The sequence below is a fragment of the Protopterus annectens genome, chromosome 1.part0 (genome assembly GCF_019279795.1).
Source record: "Protopterus annectens isolate FY-2018-M chromosome 1.part0, PAN1.0, whole genome shotgun sequence".
In the NCBI taxonomy this organism is placed as follows: Eukaryota; Metazoa; Chordata; order Ceratodontiformes; family Protopteridae; genus Protopterus; species Protopterus annectens.
This window is the reverse complement of record NC_056725.1, coordinates 12,177,482-12,199,953: the sequence shown is the minus strand read 5'-3', so window position 1 is coordinate 12,199,953 and position 22,472 is coordinate 12,177,482. Positions and strand designations below refer to the sequence as shown.

The 22,472-nt window shown below is 40.7% G+C and overlaps 1 protein-coding gene across 1 annotated transcript in view; it reads left to right on the top strand.

Annotated features, from left to right (window-relative positions):
• The window catches only part of BICRA (BRD4 interacting chromatin remodeling complex associated protein), a 2,119,634-nt gene that overhangs the window by 1,543,022 nt on the left and 554,140 nt on the right, over nt 1–22,472 (top strand). The window contains exon 9 of the mRNA XM_044070712.1: nt 7,841–8,156. Coding sequence (XP_043926647.1) covers nt 7,841–8,156 — 316 coding nt within the window. The remainder of the gene's footprint in view (nt 1–7,840; nt 8,157–22,472) is intronic.

The window sequence follows — 22,472 nt, the reverse complement described above, 5'->3', positions numbered from 1 at the left end:
ATGTCAAATTTTAGGTTATTGTCAAGTATAACCCCTAACAGTTTGGTATGGTTAGTTGGAGTAATCAAGGTTTTGTTTTTGGAGTAAACATGGAAGCTTGGGGAGGGGGAGGTAGTCCTAGTGGGACAGAAAAGGAGATTAGTTTTATTCGGATTTAATATAAGCTGTGAGTTGGTTAGCCACGTTTCTACAGACAGGAAGGAGTCTTGGGTTATGGTTAGAAGGATGTTGGGGGAGGAGGCTGAACAGATCAGGGTTGAGTCATCTACGTATTGGATTATGGTGGGATATGGGGTGGCAGAGTAAAGCTGGTTGGTAAAGAGGGGAGAATAGTAGGGGCCCAAGGATCGAACCTTGGGGGACCCCTACAGTGACTGGGAAGAGGTTTGAGAGAGATTATTGCCATTGGCTGCTTGTTGCCGATTGGATAAGTAGCTTTGAAACCATGTAATAGCAGTATGGCTGAGATTAAGGGAGGAAAGGATGCGAATAAGCCTCTTGTGGTTGACCATGTCAAAGGCCTTTGATAGGTCAAGGAATAAGGGTGATGCAAACTGGACTGGTGATACAAACTAGTGTTTCTGTATTGATTAGCTATGTTAGTAAAGGACAGTAGGGCTGTTGTGGTGCTATGAACTGGATGAAAACCATGCTGGGTGTGGGATAAAAGATTATATAAAATGGGATAATCCATGTGTTGAGTGTGTACTACTCTTTCGAGGACTTTAGACTGGGGTGAAAGAATGGCAGTGGAGCAGTAGTTTGCAAGTTCGCAAGAAGTTCCTCCTTTGTGCAGGGGTAAAATGTGAGAGATTTTCCAGTTAGTGGGAACTTAAGATTCAGTTATTGATCTGTTTATGAGAATGGCTGCTGGATAGGAGATGTCTTTTGCTGCAATTTGTAGAAATTCTGGGGGGAGGTTATCCACTGCTGGTTTTAGCTTTTTCAGTAGTTTTTTGATTAACTGGTGGAGAGTGGATGCAATTTAAATTTGAGTTTTTGAGGGGGTAAATTATAATCATGTTGGGGGTGGGATTGGTGTTAATGTGGTTATTGGCTAGTGTTTGGATGGATTCGGTAAAGAAAGTGTTGAATTGGCTATTAGTTGTTTTTGGAGTGGGAGTAGTAACTTTACCTGGATGTAATAAGTTATTTATTGTAGCCCAGAATTTGAGGGTTTTTGTGATGCTTGGTTTGGATATTTTGGTAGAATTTGGTGTTATCTGTTTTAATTAGTATTTTGGTTTTTTTAAGGAAATAATGTGTAGTGGTACTGGTTTTGTACTTTGGTACTGTGACTAGGCTTTATCTCTGTCTTTGAGTAGGGATCTGGTTTCTTTGGTTAACCAGGGTGCATAATTGGCTTTGACTCTAATGTTTCTAGGTGGAGCGTGAACGTTGAAAATATCAAGAAAGGAGTTGTTAAAAGAGAGAATTGCTTGATCTAGATGCTCCCAGTGGCAATTTTGTAGGGCTGAGACAAAGTTGTTAGGATTAAAATTATTTTTATTCCTGATGGTTCGGAAGATAGTTTGTTGTGTTAAATGGTTACATACATTAAGGAGAAAGGTTGGGGAGTGGTCACTCAGGTTGTCAGACAACCTGAGTGGGATAAGTGGGGGGAGTTAACTAGAATCCAGTCAATTGCAGAGTTGCTGTTAGAGGTATGATCATTTCGGGTGGGAGTTGTTATAGTTTGGGTAAATCCATACAGATTAATGTGGGTTGTTGGGTTTGTGAAGGAGCAAAGTTAGCCAATCAGTATTAAAATCCCCCATGATGATGATTTCTTGGGGAAGGGATGAGGAACACCATTGTAGTAAGTTTTCAAGTAAGGCAATGTTATTTCCTAGTGGTATGTATCCACCTATAATGTTAAGGTGCTTGTTGGAGTTTTTAGTTAATTTAGTTAGAATTAACTAATTGACATCCTGCGCCTTTTCACAAAGTGATTGTAGCCGTGATTGATTAACTGCAGCTCAACAAGGAAAAACCCTTGCTGGTAAATGCCAATCAGAAATGGCATTTGAAAACTGGTACCGAGTTAAAACTGCCACGGAATCAATAAATTAATAAAAACAGAGAAACTTAACTGCTGCTACTATTCTTTGAGATACTGCTCATCACAGTTATCATTATGATTGGGCTTACTAAGAGAAGCATTTAGCAGGTAATTAAATAATAGTCACAGTCCAAAGTTTCTTTTTAAATTTAAAGTATAAAAAAAAAAAAGTAGAAATACTGTCTGCTGAAAGTACCTCGAACTCGCCAACTCCAGTGGAGAAGCTAGTCGCAAAGGAATACATTGAGAAGCAGGGGAACTTGAATGCAGAGTAATTTATTCCACAGGGAAGAAAAACACGAATGGAATATAGGTTTATGCAGATATCTGAGGAAAGCTGATGCTGTGGGTGGGATTTTTAGTGATGTTACAAGCGATGTCACAAAGAGGGAGGTTGTTAAGTGGGTAGAAACTTTTCAGCATTTAGAAGCGGAGAGTGCCCCTTTAACACCTTCAACTTTATGGCGTTAGACTGTCATATTTAAGTGCTATAAAGCACACACTAAAAGTTGAAGTAGAACCTTTTTCAGAGAGTTAGGTGAAATGCTTGTGAAGAGTAAGGAGGACTTGTGGTACAACATTTCATAACAAGCTGTTAAGTGGTCTGTTTCTGAGAAGTGAAGTGTTTTATTTTTTTTTCCATGTACTTGTAGAAAATTAAGGACACTATGTTGTATTTAACATTTATCTCCCTTCCTAACTCATTGAGTTGAAGTGAGATTCATAAGTCACAGATGAATGAGCAAGGCAGCTACATTGGCTGGCAACATTTAACACATGACAAGGATTTGTAGGAAAGGTCAGAAAGCTGTAACTGTTGAGTATGTTAGAAAGCCATGTTTCCTGCATTTTGTAGGAGATTTAAATGCAGCATTATAAACTTTTTTTAGCAAGTCATAATTAACATTAGTCATGGTAATTCAGCAAATGTAAGCACCCTCTGTGCATACAGACAGAATACAAGAAGCCAGTCTGAAGCTGTTATTAACTCTAGTCTTCTTAATATTTTGGGACTGGGGAATCGTACTGCATTCTACAAAACAGAAGAAACTGAAAAACAAATTCATCTTAGTATGGCAGAATTATGATAACTGTTTTCAGGTACAGGAAATAAAAACATATGAAACAGTGATTCTGATGCATTGATGCAGTGCAAGGTAAGCAACATGTGCTAAAAGCCAATTATTTTAGTTTTGAGGTGGAGTTTTTCTTTAAGGAGTCGTGAGTAGGGATTCCCAGGCCACACTTTCCTCAAAAGCACTAACTGATGAAGGCAATTTCTGAATTTTCTTTTCTATGTTAATCCTTTTGCTGATTTGTTTCTCCATAACATAGAATAGGCAGCAGTAACTGGTGTCACTTTCATTGTTTCAAACACCCATGTCTTGAGAGTGAATGTTTAAGATGCACAGAACTCCTGGCTTGCCTTACAAAGATTTTATAAAATCAGTGATACTTTCTTGGCAGGATTCCCATGTGCATCCACATTCGCATGCCTACAAAATTCTTGGAGACTTTTAAGACCTGTGGTACAGTGCCAGAACAGTGAGCACGGGAGAGAAAGGAGTCTGTGTGCTGGCACAGGGTTAAGGTGCCTTTTTATGGTATCAGAAGTAGGAGAGTTTTGAAGCAAGCCTTTGCTGCTTCAAAGCTAACTTGGGTGCGTAAAACTGTACGTGTCAGAGGCAGTTCTGTTACTTTTGTAGGCGGCATTTCTCCACGCATATGTATGGGCTGTATAGAGGGATTTGGGGTGGTGTATAGCTGTCTGCAAGGTATTTTGCATCTTTGACTAACTTGCATATGGGAAAAATTCTCACATCACCTGCACTGGTATGCAGTTTTTGTGTGTGTATGTTTGTAAGGGAGTTGTAGTGAAACGCTGCTGGTTATATCTTGGACCTAATAGGCTGCATGCTGAAGTCTGAGTGTAGGTAGTAGGCCCCACTTCAATACCTTGCAGTACTTTGCAAGGCACAATGAAGGTTTGTGTGGAAAGGTGACAGATTTAGTACATCAGTTCACTATATATATAGTCCAGGAAATATAGGTAGTAAAAAAGAGTGAAGTATGTACATGTCTGCATACAACCACAGGATGCTTATACAGAAAGCTGCGTTTGGAGAGAAATGTTCTCCAGCAATACAAACATTGCTTGATTTAATAGGGTCTAAATGGAACTTCTCAGCATTACATTAGCTTCTGGCACACAAATTGGTTTGTGAAATGAATTGTGGTAATGTTGAGTAGTTAGTTACTGAGGTAAATCGGTCCACAACTACTAACAACTTTGAGGTTTAACAACTTTTATAGAGACAGAAAATGTAATGTGTCATGACAGCACAAACTCTATGTATTTACAACTCCCCGTGTATTCATAGGTAGGTACTAGGCTATCGGCCTAAGGGCCTAAGTAAGCCTAGCCAACAAGGTTCCCTGGCTTATGCCACCCAAGGAAGTTAATTTCCTGTGTCCCTGTCAAGCAGAGCCACAGAAGTGATCCTTGGGGTGTATTTCCTATTTCCTATCCACTCATCAAGATTTTTCTTGAGTGCTAATGAAGAACTTTGCTTGACATAGATGAGTAGCTTTTTCCAGAGTATAGGAAGTCTCTGGGACAGGAATTTATCCCTCCAGCATGTCCTGTTTATTGCGCTGACGAGGTTTAGGTCCCTAGAGCGTGTAGCTCAGAGGGATTGGGATTTCTTTAGGTGTAGCATGTCCAGCAGCTCTGGGTTTGACATAACTTTATATGTTAGGCAGAGATCTCGGAGTAGGTGATATGCTACAGAGTAAAGCTGGAGTTTTTTGAGACAGTCAGTGTAGGGCATCTGTTTGAGGCCAGTAATCCTCTATGTGAGGTACTTCTGTGGCCTTTCCAGCTGCTGCAGATATCTTGTGAGGTACATTCCAAAAGGGGCGTTGTACTCTCTAAAGGGTCTAATGAGCACTGAGTAGAGGGGAACAATGACCTCTTTTTTCCTGGATGAGAATGCTTTTGTGATGAGGTTTGCCGCATAGAAGGGTTTCCTGACTACTGTGGCAATGTGATTATGAACGGAGAGACTACTGTCCTCCTGGGTTCCAAGGTCTCATCACACATTCGGCATTAAGTAGACTGCTGTTTATCTGGTAGTTCATGGGTACAGAGTTTTTACCAAAGGGGATGACAATGCACTTTTTGGCATTGAGCTTGAGGCCATGCCTCTGACACCAGACACCTGTCTCAGTGAGGCCCTTTTGTAGGATGTCCACATCATTTGGGGACTGTACTATGGCTCCTAGTTTGCAGTCATCTGCGAACTTCGTTAGCCAGAGGCTTTCTGTGTTAGCCTGTACTTCAGAGAAGTAGATAAATACGAGAGGTCCCAGGACTGAACCCTTTGGTACTCCACTTGTCGCTGGTTTTAAGTCAGATTTGGAGTCTGCAACTTTTACAGTGTGGGTTCTGTCAGTGATCCAGTTGGCAACCCATCTTGTGGCGTAGGGATTTATACCTTGTTTAGTGAGTTTAGCTATAATTCCAGAATGGGGGATGGTGTTGGAAGCCTTGGCGAGGTCAACATAGGCTGTGTGAACCACCTTACCCTCGTCTATGGCTTTGGCGACTGCCTCAAAGAAGTCGATCAGGTTCAGAAGGCATGATCTGCCTTTCACAAACCCGAACTGGGTGGGGTCCAGAGTTTGGAGGTTACCAATATCTTTGTTTGAGTTCCATGATACGTTCCATGGCCTTGCAGACCAGGCTCGTCAGGCTAATAGGGCAATTGTTCCCAGGATCAGTGCTGGCTCCCCCTTTGTGGAGTGGGATAACTGTTGCTGTGTGCCATTCGGTGGGCACAAACCCTGACGTGCGACTATGATTGAACATGGTGCTTAGGTTGGGGAGCCAGTTCGTTCTGAAGTTTGTGTAAAATGCAGCCTGGGATGTTGTCCGGTCCCATGGATGCTGTGTTTTTGGTTTTAGAGAGTGCAGCTTTTACCTGCATAGATGCGATTACAAGGAATCTGCATTCTTCCTGTATATATATGGGCCCTTTAGGGGGTGAGAGGGGGGTAAAGTTAGCACTGAACCTGTCTGCCAGGATGTTGGCAATCTCAGTTGTTTCTGTAATTTTTGTGCTGTTGTGCTGTAATTCAGAGCAGATCTGGGTGTTGCCATTGAGATTCTTGACACAGCTATAGAATGCTTTGTAGTTGCCCTTAAAATCAGTGGTGATTTTGTTTTCGTAGCTAGCTTTGGAGGATCTTATAAGGTCTCTGAATTATGCTGATTACTTCAGGTGTAGTTGCATTACTTGGTGGCAGATTTCACACCTGGAAGTTTTTAAAAGGCTTAATGTATGAAGAGTTTTCTAGTGCAATATGTCATGTATGGAGGTGCATTAAAGTTTAAGTACATAACACTGAAAGCAGTTCTCTGCAACTCATACTTGCCAGTTAATTGTCCTACACAAACTAATAGCATTTTCTTCTCTTTAAGAATGTAGCTTTTCTCATGTCATGAGACACCACAGAATTTTTTCTGAGAAAATAAGAGACAGAAGTAGAGCTACAAACGATATCTGCATTCCCCAATTTGTCACAACTGGATGACTACACTGCAGTTATTTTGTAAAGGTGGTCATATAGAAGGACATTTGCAAGATTGTAATTATAGGAATGATGCCTTGGAGGGGGTCAACATTATGGAGAGATTTACTATGCTTGCTAGGCTTTGCCCTGAACGCAAACAATCGTGACAGGAGGGAGTAAATCTTGGCTATAACTCCTGACTGTGTAGGTCATTCTTCCTGTTACCTATTTAACTTTTTTATGATTTGCTTAGTCTCTTATGTTTCACCTTCTGATCATACACCCATGTACTCTTTGTAGACTTGCTTACTGATGCAGTATGTTTATGGCTATAGAATTAATGCAGAGACACTCTAGTCAAATCTAATTTTTATTTTAATGTATATATTTTTTAAATTATAATGTATTGCTGTTGAACTGTGTTTAATGTGTGATTTGTTTTTGCAATGGAAGTGGTGTTATTTTAGGAAGCCCTTTTTCTAAAGTCCTTGCTGTTGGAGTTGCACATTAAAAACAGCAAATGGTCATAAAGTAAGACAAAAAAGTCTAAACATAAAAAAATATATATTTTAGAAAAACTTGCAGCATATAAATAGACTGGCAAAATGTAATCTGCATCTGTAAGTAAAACTTCAAAGTGTGTGTATAGAGGGTGAAAGACAACGAAAATGCTATTATAAGATGAGCACCAAAATTATTGAATTAAATAAATACATAATCTGTTTTTTGTTTTGTTGAGAGAGTTATTTCACTTTCGAATATGGTATTCTCATTTATAGTTGGGCATTTTTTCTGCTGTGATGTTATAGGAGAAAACATCCTTATTGGCAGCCCATATGCGTAATTCTGATTGGCTGAAAGGATTTTCCTGCATGCCTATCTGTATAATGTTAAATAAGGCAGAAGTGCTGAAATTTGCCTTTTCGTTTTGTTTTTTTTAGGACATTCGCAGTATACTAAAGTGCTGTTTCCCTTTGGCATACACACAAAATTGTATCAAAATTGCATCCATTGTCCAGTTTTGTAATGAATAATGATCTTGATATTTAATTTTCTTTTTTTAGTTATGCATTTGGCCATGGAACTCTAAAATTGCAGCTTGTTGTATGTGTGTAATGAATTGCTTTGTAGGTTTATAAGGCAGATGTTTGTAACACTGATTACCGTAACAATGAGCTTCATGAGTCTATTTGATTTGAACAGGTACAGCACAGCATTATCCTTCATGCAAAACAAGTTCCCTCTAGCCAGCCTTCAGTCAGCATGAGCCAATTCAACAGCCATCCAACAACAGTATTTGTCAGTAGTCAAGGACAAACTGCAACCATGACAACAGTCGCCCAGGCTCAGTGTCATTTGCAAGGTTCAACTACAGCACAGTCACCTTCTATAGTTCAGAATGATGCCTCCCCTATACATGGGAAGGTCCAGACTCATGGAGGAGGAGCAGGAGGACCGCCTGCGCAGTTAGCTACGCTTTTGCAGCAGACCTCTGTTTTGGTGAAAACATCCTCTGCAGGTAAGAGCCTCCTGACATTTGTACTGTTCATTTGGCATTGTCACCCAGCTTCTGTAACTTAGAAAGAAGTTGTTGCATAGTAGCTGTGATAAATTTTGATAGCATTTATTGCAATGGTGTTAGTCGGATAAATGTCATTGGTTTATAAACAGTCCCCTTTACTGAAGTCCATATTTTGTCTTGCTGTCCCCCTGCTCTTCTCTGTCTCCTATTTTTTCCTCTTCTAAGCAGCACATATATTTACTCAGTGCTAGACTGTATATGCCAGAACCACATTGTATGTACTTTAATTTTTTTGATTATTGCATGTACTGAAGTACCTGTTGTTAATCTTCAATTAAATGCAATATTGTGGAGCTTTTCTCCTCAGGCTTTCACTGAAAAAGGGCTCTTTCAATCCAGTCTGAATTTCCCTTTAAACAAATATCGCTACTTAAATAAATAAATATTAATGACATAAGTTTAAAATTGATGCACTTAAGATTTGCACTAACTTTGACATTATGCAGAGATATGCTGTTTTTGAATAATCATGGAAATGTAAAATATGTAGGCAAATACAAACTCTGTTCAGGAACTGTTATGCTTTATGGGTTGCCCCCACCTGTCAAACTGTATCCACTTTTATGTTATTTTTACTTGCCTGCTCCTCACACTGAAAGATATCAATGAGAGTGAAAGATGAGGACTGCAATCATTTGCTAGTAGAGAGTTAGCAAATTCTTTTTTCAGTGATAACAGCCCTTCCTGTATATAGTCTTTGGCTCAGCTGAGTACCCTTAATCCCTTTATATGGTTAAACAGTACAGCACCTTTCATTAGGTGATACTTCTGTGACAGGACTTTGAGACTCCCTGCCTCCTGCATGTGAGAGTCAACCATAGCTAATCACTTGGCATCTCCTCCTTTGCTGGCTGCTGTAGTGACTAGGCCATTTGTTAAACCCAGGCCATGTCAGGTGGTGTCAGAGTGCCATCTCTCTACGCCTTCAGCTGACAGTATTATTTATTGCTTCTGTTAGTGGCCTGCACTGACCATTGTCTGCTTCTGCCCTCATATTGAGCTTTTCATATCTAGTGAGGAAAAGTGTTTACTCAGACAGTTGCACTGCAAGAAGTCAAGCAGTGATCATAAGATATGAATCGAGAGCTTTTGGTTGCTAAACAGGAACCAGGAACAAAACATTATGTAGTCTGATGACCTGAAACTAGCTCCTCAGTGTGCTACAGTTTTGGAGAAGAGAGTGTTAGATGAGATCAATCCTAGGATGGTGTTACCACGGCAGTACCACTTGGCTTACTATTGGTATGTTTCTAGTTGCTTTAGATGAAAGCATTCCACTGAAAAGCAGCAAAGGTGAGAGGCCTCTGGTAAAACTTTTTGTGTGTGTGTTGTGTACTGTGCTTAAATGCATACATCTCCCAAACACACTGTAAAAAAAAAAACACTGGATAGTGAGCATGCAGCTCAGTTCCATTTCAATGCCCACCGTTCAGTTTGTCTTTTGATACAAAAGTCTTCAATTTGATGGCACCAGTAGTTTTGTGAGTCATAACACTAGTACCAAACAAGAAAAAACAAACGCACAAATATTAATCACTGCACCATTCAGTAAGTACAGCCATCCATGCACAAGAATATGCTTTACACAGAACAGCTCACCAGAGTCTTTGACATAGCTCCCCAGACCCCTTTCACACAACTCTTTTGGCCTTCCAGGACTCGCTTGCCTGCAGTAACTGTACTTCAGATAAATGCTTACATTGAGAGACACTGTCTTCCGGCACTCACTTGCCCCACAGCAAATGTACTTTAAATAAACTTTTACACACGCATGCTTACACCCACTAATTTCCAGGGAAGGCTAGTAATAATCACCAATAATACAGCTTTCTGTCCTGCTCTAAGATGGTAAACTGCCACCACTCCTGATTAACAGGCTAGGGACCTCCCAGTTACTGTTTACTATTTTTTTAACACCTTTAACCGTATTAACATCTTCATAGTTACAAACATAGTACATCACATTCTGTACAGAATAATCAAGCCAACGTTACATATGTTGGTCAGTTCTTGCCTTCCCTTAAACCTCGTTCCACCTCCAAACCATTTTTCTGCATGTATTATTCCCACAGTTTCCAGTGTTTTCTATGTGATTTCCTCCTAACCTTTTCTAAAGATCCCACTACCAGTTATTTTGTCTGTTACAATATTCATGACTTCAATAACAGTTTATTCTGACTTTGATATCCATTTTATAGTAATTGCTTTTTTGGCAGCCACCAGAATTAACCTCTACAAGGCCTTACTATGTCTAGGTAATTCAGATTCTGTATGCCAGCTCAAAAAAAAAAAAATTCCTTAGTTACACCCATTTGCTCACCCAGTATTTTTGGCAGGGTGTTCTCTAGGAAATTTTTCAAGTCTGTCAGTTCGTTACACTCCTGGAACATATGTTCCCATTTACCTCAGTTTTCATCACACCTCCGCCATTTGCCATCTGCCTGGGGAAAAATGATTTGGAGTCTGCTTGTGGAATAAAAATATCTTTCCAACACTTCCAAGCAAAAATACTAAAACTTGTTGACTTTGTTAAATATTTTGGAGCCATACATATGTCCTTCCATTGTTTCCTTGTGAATTTCTTATCCAGTTTCTCTTCTCAATATTTTCTAACCTTGTCTGATTCCTATAGTTATGTAATATTTTATATACCCTACCAAATATCCCTTTTGTAACAGCAGTTTCTGCTCTAATTCAACTAAAAACACAACCTCACAAGTCAAGTCCAGGTGCTCAAAAGGCTCTAGATACCAATCAACAGGGTTCTTACAGGTCAAAGCAATGGGGTGCCTCCACCTCCAAATCTGGAGGAAACCAAGCATCAACCCTACAGTAAGCAGTCTCAATGACTTCCCTCTACCATCACCAAGCACTTATCTGCTAAGGGAATCGTGCAGAAGATACCTCCACTTCAAGGCAGGTTTTATGCATTACCAATTCTCTGCCCTGCCCTTTGGCTTATCTACTTCGCCCAGGGTCTTTACAAAGTGCCTGGCACCAGTAATTGCATTCTGCAGACAAAGAAGCATACAAATTTATCCTTATCTGGACGATTGTCTCATTCAAGCAGAGGACAAGGACACTCTTCTTCAACATCTGGTGTTTGTAAAAAGGCTTCTAGCATGCCTAGGGTACACCATAAACGAAAAGAAATCACAACTGGTACCCTCTCAAAAAAATTACATTCCTGGGTGCAAGCTTGAATACAACTGCCCAGATGGCTTACCTTACGCCAAACAAACAAAGGCAACTGACTATATACCTCAAACAGATGGCAACAAAAACCCAGTTGTCTGCAAGACAAATTCTGCAGGCATTGGGTTTCATGGCATCCTGCATTTTACTAATTCCATATGCAAGACTGCATATGAGGAAACTACAATGGTATCTAAAAAGTTTATGGAGTCAACATTGTCACAGTCTGGAAACAATGATACCTCTCACTCCGTGCCTACAACAGGAGTTTCTTTGGTGGGCAGAGACATGTCACCAGAACAAGGGACGGTCTTTCACTCTACCCTCTGCAACCCAAACCCTAACTGCAGACTCATCAGACTATGCTTGTGGGGGCCACCTGGCAGGGAGATGCATTCAGGGCATATGGAGCCCACAACAAACGCATCTGCATATCAACCAAAAAGAATGCCCTGACAGCCTTCAAGGACTTACTTCATCCAGGACAACTACAGCTAAAGACGGACAACCCCACAGTTATGTGGTACATAAACAAGCAGGGGGGGGGTACACATTCCTACCCCCTTTGCAGACTAGCCATGGCATTGTGGAACACAGCCTTGACCTATCAAGTACGTCTTCAAGCTCAATTCCTGCCAGGAAAACAAAATACTCTGGCAGACGACCTAAGCAGAAATCTTATGGACCCTCACGAGTGGAAACTGGATCCACAAGTCTTCAGCACGATAGAGAAATGGGGGAGCCCAGACATGGATCTATTTGCCTCTCCCGAAAATTATCAACTGGGCAAATTCTGCACAAGGACTTTTCACAGACAAGCATGGAAAGTGGATGCCCTCTCCTTCAGTTGGAAAAACCTATCAGTCTACGCCTTTCCTCCTCTGCCTCTTCTCCCCATGGTCTTACTAAAAGTCAGACAGGAAAAAACAAAAATGATCCTAATTGCCCCGCACTGGCCTCGCCAGCACTGGTACGTAATTCTAAGGAATATGTCTCAACTCCCTCCTTGGTACTTGCCTCAAATACCTCATCTACTGTCTCAGCAGAGCAATCAAATTTTGCACACTCTGTTCCAAACTCTGAACCTGGCAGCATGGCTGATCATGTAATTATTCAAACAACACCTCTCAGTAAATCTGTGATGGATGTCATTTTGGAAGCCAGAAGGCCTAGTACTAGAAAATCTTATGCTGATAAATGGAAGAGATTCTGTGCTTGGAACCAAGCACAAGGAATGGACACAGCAAAGCCAAATATTCCTCAGATTTTACAATACTTGACTGAGATGCTTGACAAGAGCCTATCTTTTTCTTCAATAAAAATCCATGCCTCTGCCATCTTGGCTCATTACAACACAGAGCCTCCCATCTTTTCTCATCCTCTGCTAAAACAGTATCTTAGAGGGGCCAAAAATTTAAGGCCTCCCAGAAGATCACCAACTCCTGCATGGGAACTCAATTTTGTGCTGCAAAAACTCACCCTGCCTCCTTTTGAACCAGCAGCTACTGTGGATATAAAGTTTTTATCTTGGAAAACAGCTTTCCTTTTCGCAATCACTTCAGCTAGAAGGGTTTCAGAACTACAGGCCCTCATGGCTGTGGAACCTTTTATTATATTTTACCCTGATAGGGTGTCCCTCAGGACCAATCCTTCCTTTATGATTAAGGTGGTATCCAGCATGGCTCTTAACCAAACTATTCACCTGCCAACATTTTACCCAAATCCGCAGAACAAGGGGGACTGTATTTTGCATTCCTTGGACATAAAACAGACAACTAAGATTCTCCTTAATCAGGACCAGATCTCCAAGAAAGTCTGAGCAACTACTGGTGGCATTTGTTGCAGGATCAGAGGAGAAGGCTTTATCAAAGCAGACTATTTCTAAGTGGATAAGCCACTGCATTAGTTTCTGCTGCTTGCATCATGGTAAACCAGTGCCCTAGGGAATCAGGTCACATTCCACCAGGGCTGCCTCTACCTCAGCAGCTTTTCTCAGAGGAGTTCCAACCAAAGACATTTTAGAAGCTGCTACTTGGAGCTCTGTTCATACTTTTACAAAGCATTATCATTTGCCTCTCTTCTCTAAGTCCAGAGCAGGCTTTGCCACTGCAGTTTTGCCGGGCTTTATAGCCGCTCCTAATGCCATTTAGTTCCATTCTCCCATCCATAGCTTTGGGATTCTACTCAAATGTAATGACTGTAACAGTGAAACATGAAGAACATAGCACAGTTGTGTACACTTACCATAAATGTGGATGTTCGAGTGTATTCACTGTTGCAGTCCGGGTTACCCACCCGCCATCCCCCTTTTTTCTAGAACTTTCTTTCCTTCACTATATTCTAAAGCCTTTATGGTGTGTTTGCTTTTAGATGAAGGTAAAGTTTATATTGCTAAAAGTGAATTTATTTATATATTGCTGTTTATATATATATATATATATATATATATTTTTTTTTCTCCCAACTTGGGGAGCACCTGACATCTGGGGCAAGAAAAACTGAATAAAATGGTGTCGGCTGCATGTTTTATACCCCTGACGACCTGACGTCATGGAAGAGGAGACAGCAACTGACGCAGGACCTAAGACTTTGATATTCAGGCCGACTGAGGGCAACCTGCCAGCAGGTTACCCAAATGTAATGACTCCAACAGTGAATACACTCGAATGTCTACATTTATGGTAAGTGTACACAACTGTACTTTATCTTTTCAGTTCCTACCCCATTGGGTCAGGAGATATGTACATCCACTATTCCACCATTGCCATTTTCTCCTCTGACTCTTTCAAGGCATTGGAGCTCTTGGATTAGAGACTGGGCCCATTGGCTTTAGATCCGAGAATCCTTTTTTTCTGATGATCTGAGGCTTGCTCTGAGCTTTTCAATTCAGTTGGATCCAGAGAGCTCTGATCCGATTCTATCCTCTGGGGTCTGAGGTGCTGTATTCAACTTGGAGGCTTTTGGAGCCATTTCTACACCTTAAAGCTTCAACAGTGGTTAGTTTGGCTCAGACTTCAGCCTTGGGAGGACTGCCTTTGGGGTAAGGTGAGACCATGGATCAGAGAATTGCCTTCACAGATCTGGGGTCCTTTCACTCGACGGGGCAGTCCAACTTTGCGGTCATGAAGAGAGCCCCATCTGCACCCCTGACTCAGATGACTCCTTCCCCCTCAGATCCTCTTGTCTGCATCTGGAGTCTCAGCTATCTTCTCTACAGGGACAGATGGTACTGAAACCCCAGGCTTCCCTTCAGGGTATCCCAACTTCTTCCAACACTTCCCCAGAATACCCGACTGAGGAGGTTCACAAGAAGAAAACATCCAAGAGGAAGCATTTAGATTCCCCTGAATCTGTCACTGAAGATACAGATTTTGATGAGGGCTAAGGGTCTCCACGGTCACCTCCTGATGATATCTCATTCAGAGACATCCTAGAAATCCTGAAACAGAAAGTTGGCTGGAAGCCCAGCAGCTGTTTGTCAGAGGAATCTGTACTCCTGGAGACATTCAGTACTGCCCATCTCCCTGCTGGGTGACTCTGCTCGTTGATGAGCTCATTAACTTGCTCTTTTGGCAGGCATGGGAGGATTTAGACAACATTAAGCTAATTGCCAGGAAGCCCAAAAAAATGACAGCTCCAAAGAATAAAAAGTTTTGGTCCAAGGGTGTTCCTGTTGATGCCATGGTCATGGCGGCAGCCCCTAAGAAGGAACTCGTTCTGTTCATCCTCCCAACAAGGAATCCCCCAGCAGTGGACAGATTTGAAAAGCTTGTGTATGATTTGGCAACCCTTGCTTTAAGGTCACTGAACTATTTGGGACATTTCACAAGGATACAGTGGGACCTGATTAAGGCGCAATCAGACACCCTCTAAGGATCAGTTTCTGAAGAGGTGAAAGCATCTGTCAACACTGAGTTGGCTGTCCTGCAATTGATATCCATCTCCTCCATGAGGCTCATTTCTAATGTAGAAGAAGGAACCTCAAGGGTAGTGGGTTGATATGTTGCCATTGAGACCTGCCTGTATGTGCTTATGTGATATTGCGGAGACCTTTAAGTCTTTGTTCGTTCGGTGCTTCTTTATGGCATGTATCTTTTTGACCCCAAGGTTAAAGACACATTGTCCAGGTGTGAGAAGAATGGAAAGACGCACTCTGCCATGAACGTACTTTTTCCACCCCTCAAAGATTCTTTTTAAGGAATCATCAAGGCAGTGGTAAAATAAGGATAAAAAAATCACAAGGCTCTTGCCAGGACACATGTGGAGGAAGTCCCCCCCCCCCCCCAAGAGGCAGAGGTGGGAATTCAAACGGTAGACACTGCCCTCACAGCAGAGGAGGCAAACACAGAACTAAGGATCTAGAGAATCAGTCTTTGGTAAACCCTTTCAGTGCTCCTGAAAGGAGGCACGATTGTCTCCTTCTAGAGGCAATCTGTGGACATTTGACGTAGCAATAGAGAGCCTGGCTAGAAGTAAGATAATTGGGTGCAGAGGATCATTTCCAGAGGTTAAGTAATACTATTTTCTGTTTATTCTCCCTGTTCAAAAGAATTCCCTGATGATCCACCCAGTCAGTGGGAACAAGCACCAATTCAAATTCAAAGGTTGCTAGCAAAAGTCATCCAAGAAATCCCCCCAGACCAGATAGAACCCGGAACTTACTCAAGGTCCTTTTAGTCCCTAAGAAAACAGGGGACTGGAGACCAATTATAGATCTCAGCATTTTTAATCTGCTTGAAAGACCAAGTTCCGGATGGTCACAGTTGGTCCATTATTCTTTTTTTGGGAAAGGACAATTGGATGTGATCAGTAGATCTTCTAGATGGGTACCATCTTAAAAAGATGAACAGGCGATCCAGAAGATTCTTATGCTTCTGGCTGAGAGCCACTCACTACCAGTTCAGGGTTCTGCCCTTTGTTTTCACCACAGCCCCCAGAGTGTTTATCAAATGCATGGAGGTTGTAGCAGTTCACTTGAGACTGCAGGGATTCAGAGTGTTTCCATACTTAGATGACTGGCTCATCTCCGTCTGACCATTCATCAACTCATTATGACAAGAAAAAGTGATCCAGACATGTGCCCCACTAGGAATAACTATAAACTACAAAAAGTCTCATCTAGAACCAAATCAAAGTCTAGAGTTCATAGGTGCACTACTCAGTACAAAATCAGCTATAGCACCTCACTTCCCCTCTCCAGAGTTCAGATAATAAGATCACAAGTGAAAAAGATAGTTTGCAGTAACAGAATGTCAGTCCACTTGATCCTTCAGGCTTTGGGATCAGTGGCAGCAATAACATTACTACCATTAGCCAGATTTCCTATGAGAATCCTTCAGTGGATGCTGGCCTCACAATGGTCAGTACTTCATCTTCCTTTGTCTGGTCTGATATGACTCACCAGTATATGCAAGAAGGGATCTAATGTGGATTCAGTCAGAAGTTCTACAAGGCCGTTTGTCCCCCATCAGCCAAGGCCATTGTGACCATGGATGTTTGCCAGCTGGGGTCGGGGGGGAGCATTACCCGAGAAAGATGTTCCAAGGCACATGGTCCCCCGAAGAAGCCAATTTGCATATCAGTGTCTTAGAGTTAAAAGCAGTGCTTTTAGTGTTGCAGGCCTTTCAGAATGTTCTCCCATCAGGAATGATTGCAATTCAAGCAGACAACATGGTTTGGTACACCAGCAAATAAGGAAGAACCAGCTCTTACCCCATGTTGAGAAGCACTCAGGGTTTGGCTATGGGGGATCTCTTCCATCTGTTTTCTTATAGCAATGCATGTTATGGAAAAGTTCATTGTGTTAGCAGACAAACTGTGCAGGTACATAATACTCCCTCATGAGTGTTCCCTCAACAAGAACGTGATGGAATTGATTTTGTGACAGTGGGGCCAGCCTTGCTGTGATCTCTCCTCATCTCCCCTGAACAAGTGCAGTAGCTACGTTGCTCTAATCCCCCCCACAGGGGAAATCACTGAGGGGATGCTGTTTTCCACAATTGGCCCTCCTGGTCTACTTTATGCTCATCTCTTAATTCCTTTGATCCCAAAGTTTCTACAGAGAGCTTCCAGGTTGAAGAGCAAAGTCATCCTCATTGTGCCCTATTGGCCTTGACAGATTTAGTTCCCCTTCTTCTGGCTTCATTTAGTTCATCAACCCTGAATTCTGGACCCAACTCCAGATCTCACCCAGCAGGAGTGATACACCTGGCCCTCCCAAATATCAAGCTGACAGCTTGGTTTCTACATTTACAGGAATAACCAACCAACCTATGCTTTCATCTCCTGTCCGCCAGATTTTATCATATTCCCTTATACCATCTACAAGGAAACTTGGTTAGTAAATGGAAAAGATTTGTACACTGGGCACTTCACAATCATGTGGAATTCTTTTCGGGCCTGATTCATTCATAGCATTCTTGAAATCTTAATGCTACTTTTTAATCAAGGAGTCAGTTCTTCAATTGTTAAAGTTCAATTGACAGCAGTTTCTGATTTCCATATTGGATTTGATAATTTCTCACTCAATTCTCATAAACTTTGTAGAACCTTTCTACAAGGCACACTTCTATTAAGCCCTCCGTTTAAAGATCCTAGTTATCCATGGGATCTAAATCTGGTACCACAAGCCTTGGTCCGTCCACCCTTTGAAACCTGCACATGACTGTGATCTTAAATTTCTTTCTTGGAAAACTTTGTTTTTGGTGGCCTTTACTTCTGCTAGATGAGTTTCCGAAATTCAAGCCTTATCTGTGAAGCCCCCATATCTATTTTTTCATAAAGATAGAGTTACATTATGGACTAATGCATCTTTTTGCCCAAACATTCTTTGGAAAAAAATAGCATTAGAGCCTAATATTAACCAGTCCATCAGTTTACCAGTTTTCTTTCCAAATTATTCAAACAGGGGTGAATGTTTATTACATTTGTTGGATGTTCATAGGCAACTGTGTTTGTGTACTTAGAACAAAGGATGTCAGAACTACAGATTTGTTTTATTTGCTGATGTGCAACTGGGTAAACCAGTGTCCAAAGTCACTCTAACCAGATGGTTTCCTGGCTGCATCTCCTTTGTTTACAACAAATTGGATATCCCTTTACCAAAGCAAATACGTGCTCATTCAACCAGGTCCGTAGCAACTTCCTTAGTTTTTCATTCAAGAGCTTTCATGGATTAAATATGTGCAACAGCAACTTGGGCTTCCCCCATATCTTTATTTCTCATAAATTGGATTTGGTTTGCAGAGGCAGAGCATCATTTGTCTCAACGAATATCTTTCCTCGAGTCTACCCTAGGATTTAGGTAGCTGGGGACTCTGTCCAATCATTTGAGGACAGAATGAAAGTTGACCACATTTGATAAAGAAGCTATAAACTCACCGTAACTTTCCATCTGTGTTGTCCATTTTCATTCTTCCTCAACTCCTCACCCACCTACCCTTATCCTTATGGTTTTCTGGAAGAGTGAGTGGATATGAAAATGTTGTGTACTCCAAGCATGATAAAACTCTAGATATAACCTTGTCTAGCCTTTTTCTAAATTTACATTTCTGTCTATTTGTATGAGAACTATTTCTTTATGCTGTAGTCAGCAAACAAGATCTCAGGTAATTGGAGTTGGTGCATTTTGGGTAAGGGAAGCTCGAGAGTTCTCTGTTGCCATGAGCTTTTGCAACAGCGTCAGATCAGACAGTTTGAATCTGAACCCATCAGTACTATCAGTTTAGGAAGATTAAAAATGGACAACACAGATGGGAACATATTATGAAGTACTTCACTTAATTTTTTCTCCAGCAAGTTCCAGCCCCTACAGTTTATTCTCTGTACCCCCTAATTGCAGTAATCTCTTTCTGCAGAATCTTCCCCTCTCCATTCCTGTGTTGGCTTAGTTTTTACAATACTTTCTGTTACTTGATGAATATAATAATTTGTATGGGTGCTGCTGCTGTTTTGCTTAAGGATCTCTATCCAAAATCCCACTGTCCTTATTTCTTGAATTATCCCCCTTCTTCATCATCATCATCCTTTCACTTTGAATTGTATCTTTCTGCCTGTGATGTGTATAAGAGCCTTAACTATGTAGCTGTGAAATATGTCCTGAAATCAGGTAACCCTAAACCACCTTGTTATATTGGAAGAATCCGCTTATCCCACTTGACTCTTGCCCTATTCCCCTTCCAGATAAAATCCTTCAAATCTTTATTAATTACTATCCACAACTTCAGCTCTGGTTGATAAGATATGCCTAACCTTGTGTAAAACTAGAGAGACTAAAAACATTTTCATTGCTTGTATCTTGCTATCCATATCCACAGACAAAAGCTTCCAGTTTCTAAATTTTTGTATTATCTGAAGCGTCTTCGTACATATCCATAGCTACTATAGCAGAATCCCTTTTAATCCATACTCCTAAATACTTCATTGTATCATGTTCCCATAAATTTTGGGTATTGCTGAACCAATTCTTCTGTGGGTACATAGTTTACAGCTATAGCCTTTGTTTTATCATCATTAATCTTGTATCCTTAAAAACATAAAAATTGTCAGCATGTTCCACAACACTGAGATGTCTTCTTGTTTTATCACGTGCAAAATGTCTACAAATAAAGTCTACTTTTCTTGATTACAATAGGAATTATATCCTTGAATTTGAGTCCCTTATTTTCTTTGCCAATGGGTCTAAGTGTAATGCAAATAAAGGGGGAAGAGGACACCCCTGCCTGTTTCCCCTTTTAGTTGCTATTCACTTTTGATAATAAACCCAAGTAATTATATGTACAAATAATGTGTAGCAGAATATTCTGGACTGTTAGAGGTGGATGTCAAGAGCTTGTCACTATTTTGCAATAAATGCCTACAACTGTGGTTAGAGATTGCCTTCCCTGTCAAGGACTGATATCAGAGTATAGGCAAAGAGAAAGAAATATGGGAGTCCTTAACGAAAAAACAGCTCTGGTAGAGTTTTTAATAGAATGTAGAACTGAAGCTGCCATTAAAAAAAGGAATAACTAGTAGAGCATGTGAAATATTGCATGATAACTATAAGAATCAATCAGAGGAGGTCAGAAAGGATTGGGAAGAGAGACTGGATACGCAATTCACAAAGAAACAATGGGGGTGTATATATGTCTCCCAAATATGCAACAAAGTCTTGAAGATTTAGGATTTTTCCTGGAAATGTTTACATAGTTATTTTTATACCCCAAGTAGACTCCAGATAATTTTTCCAGGCAGACAGCAAATGTTGGAGGTGTGAATGGGGGAGAAAGAGGTAATTGGGAACATATTTTCTGGGAGTGCGGTGAGTTGGCAGACTTTAAGGATTCCTTGCGGGATGCACGGTCAGAGATGCTGGGTGGGCAGATTGGTCTGACAAGGGAGGTGATTTTTCTGAGCTATGATATAGAATTTGAATTGAACCAAAGCAAAAAAACTAGCAGGCAGCCAAACAGACCCCAACAAGCAAAAGTCAATCCAATAAAAGAAAAATCTTGGAGTCTGACCGTAAAATATTTTAATGATGTTTTCGAATCCACAAGATTCTTTCTCAACACAACATAAAATCAACAATGTTGGTCAGTTTAAATATAAAATGCCAGCCAATCATATTTGAAAACCAGTCATCTGACCAAATAAAATGCATTGCATAAATAAAACTACTTAAAGTCTAAAAAGCATTTTAAAGCATATTAAAACATATATTAAGACACAGAACCCAGAACGTGTACAAAGCATGTAAAATGTGATATAAAAACGTGTAGTTTAAAAAATGTAGTATAAAAACATATAAATGAGCATGTAAAAATATATAGAAGACATGTAAGGAAATTCCATTTCGTACATAGCCAAGTACTGGTTTTATGCTATTCTTATTGTTTAGACCTGGGAACTTGTCAGCTCTAAAAAAAATGTATCCACTTATACTCAGCCATGTCAGTAACATTTACAAGGTCACACCCTCTTTTTTGCTTACAATTTCTTTGTAAAACCTTAAATTTTTAAAAGAATGTTCAGTACCATTCAAACTGGGTAATGTGTTTACTAAGAGCATTAGTCTCTATCCGGCTGTGAATCTCGGACAGATGAGAACCAATTCTTTCTTTACATTTTTGGTTAATTTTACCTATATAAAAAACTTCACATCTTACGCAGTTCGCAAAGTATGTCATATTTTCTGTTAGACAATTTGCTGAAGCTTTAAATATAAAAGGCTGCTTTATCAGAGATATACATTCCTTATCTAAACTAGTATACTGGCAGTAGATACAATTGTAGCAGGGGACAGTTCCTTGTTTGCTAAAAGGAAAATTCTTATCTCCATTTTGCTGAATTGGAATTACTTAGACATGGTATGGCCTTGCTGTGTCTAATAATGGTGCCTGCCAAAAAAACAATTCTTATAAAATGGAAGTCAAAGTCTAAACCAACTCTACTGGAAGTAGTGAATATAGTAACAGAGATAAAACAACTGGAATTGAGATCTTTAAAAAAGGGTAGGAGCAAACTACATAGGAAAAAAATGGGAATTGTGGAAACAATGCATACAAGAGAGGAATGAGGTTTAAAAGGTGGTAGGACTTAAATGAACTATGTAATGTATGAGTGAGAAATTGGGTAGATTATAAGTGATGCATAATGTTTGAAACTGGGAGTGTCAGTATAGTTTGTGATGTAAAATGCTTGCAACTAGGAATGTTCATTGTGTTTCACTGTTGCAGTCATTACACTTGGGTTATCCTGCTGGCAGGCTACCCGCAGTCGGCCTGAATTCCAAAGTCCTGGTTCGGCGTCTGTTGCTGTCGCCTCTTCTTTGACGTCAGTGTGCCAGGGGTATACAAGATGCAGCTGAAGCCATTTTCTCCAGTCTTTCTTGCCGTGCGGTGCCCGAAGCAAAAGCAGTTCGCAAGTGCCGGTCGGCCGACTCCTGAGATTTTCGAAATTGAATTTCAGATCCGAAGTCTTCAATAAAGCTAAGTACCCCGTTGGGGAAACATTTTCTTGCTCCAGACCGATGTCAGTAAAAGTTAACAATTGTACTTCTTGTGGGAAGCAAATACC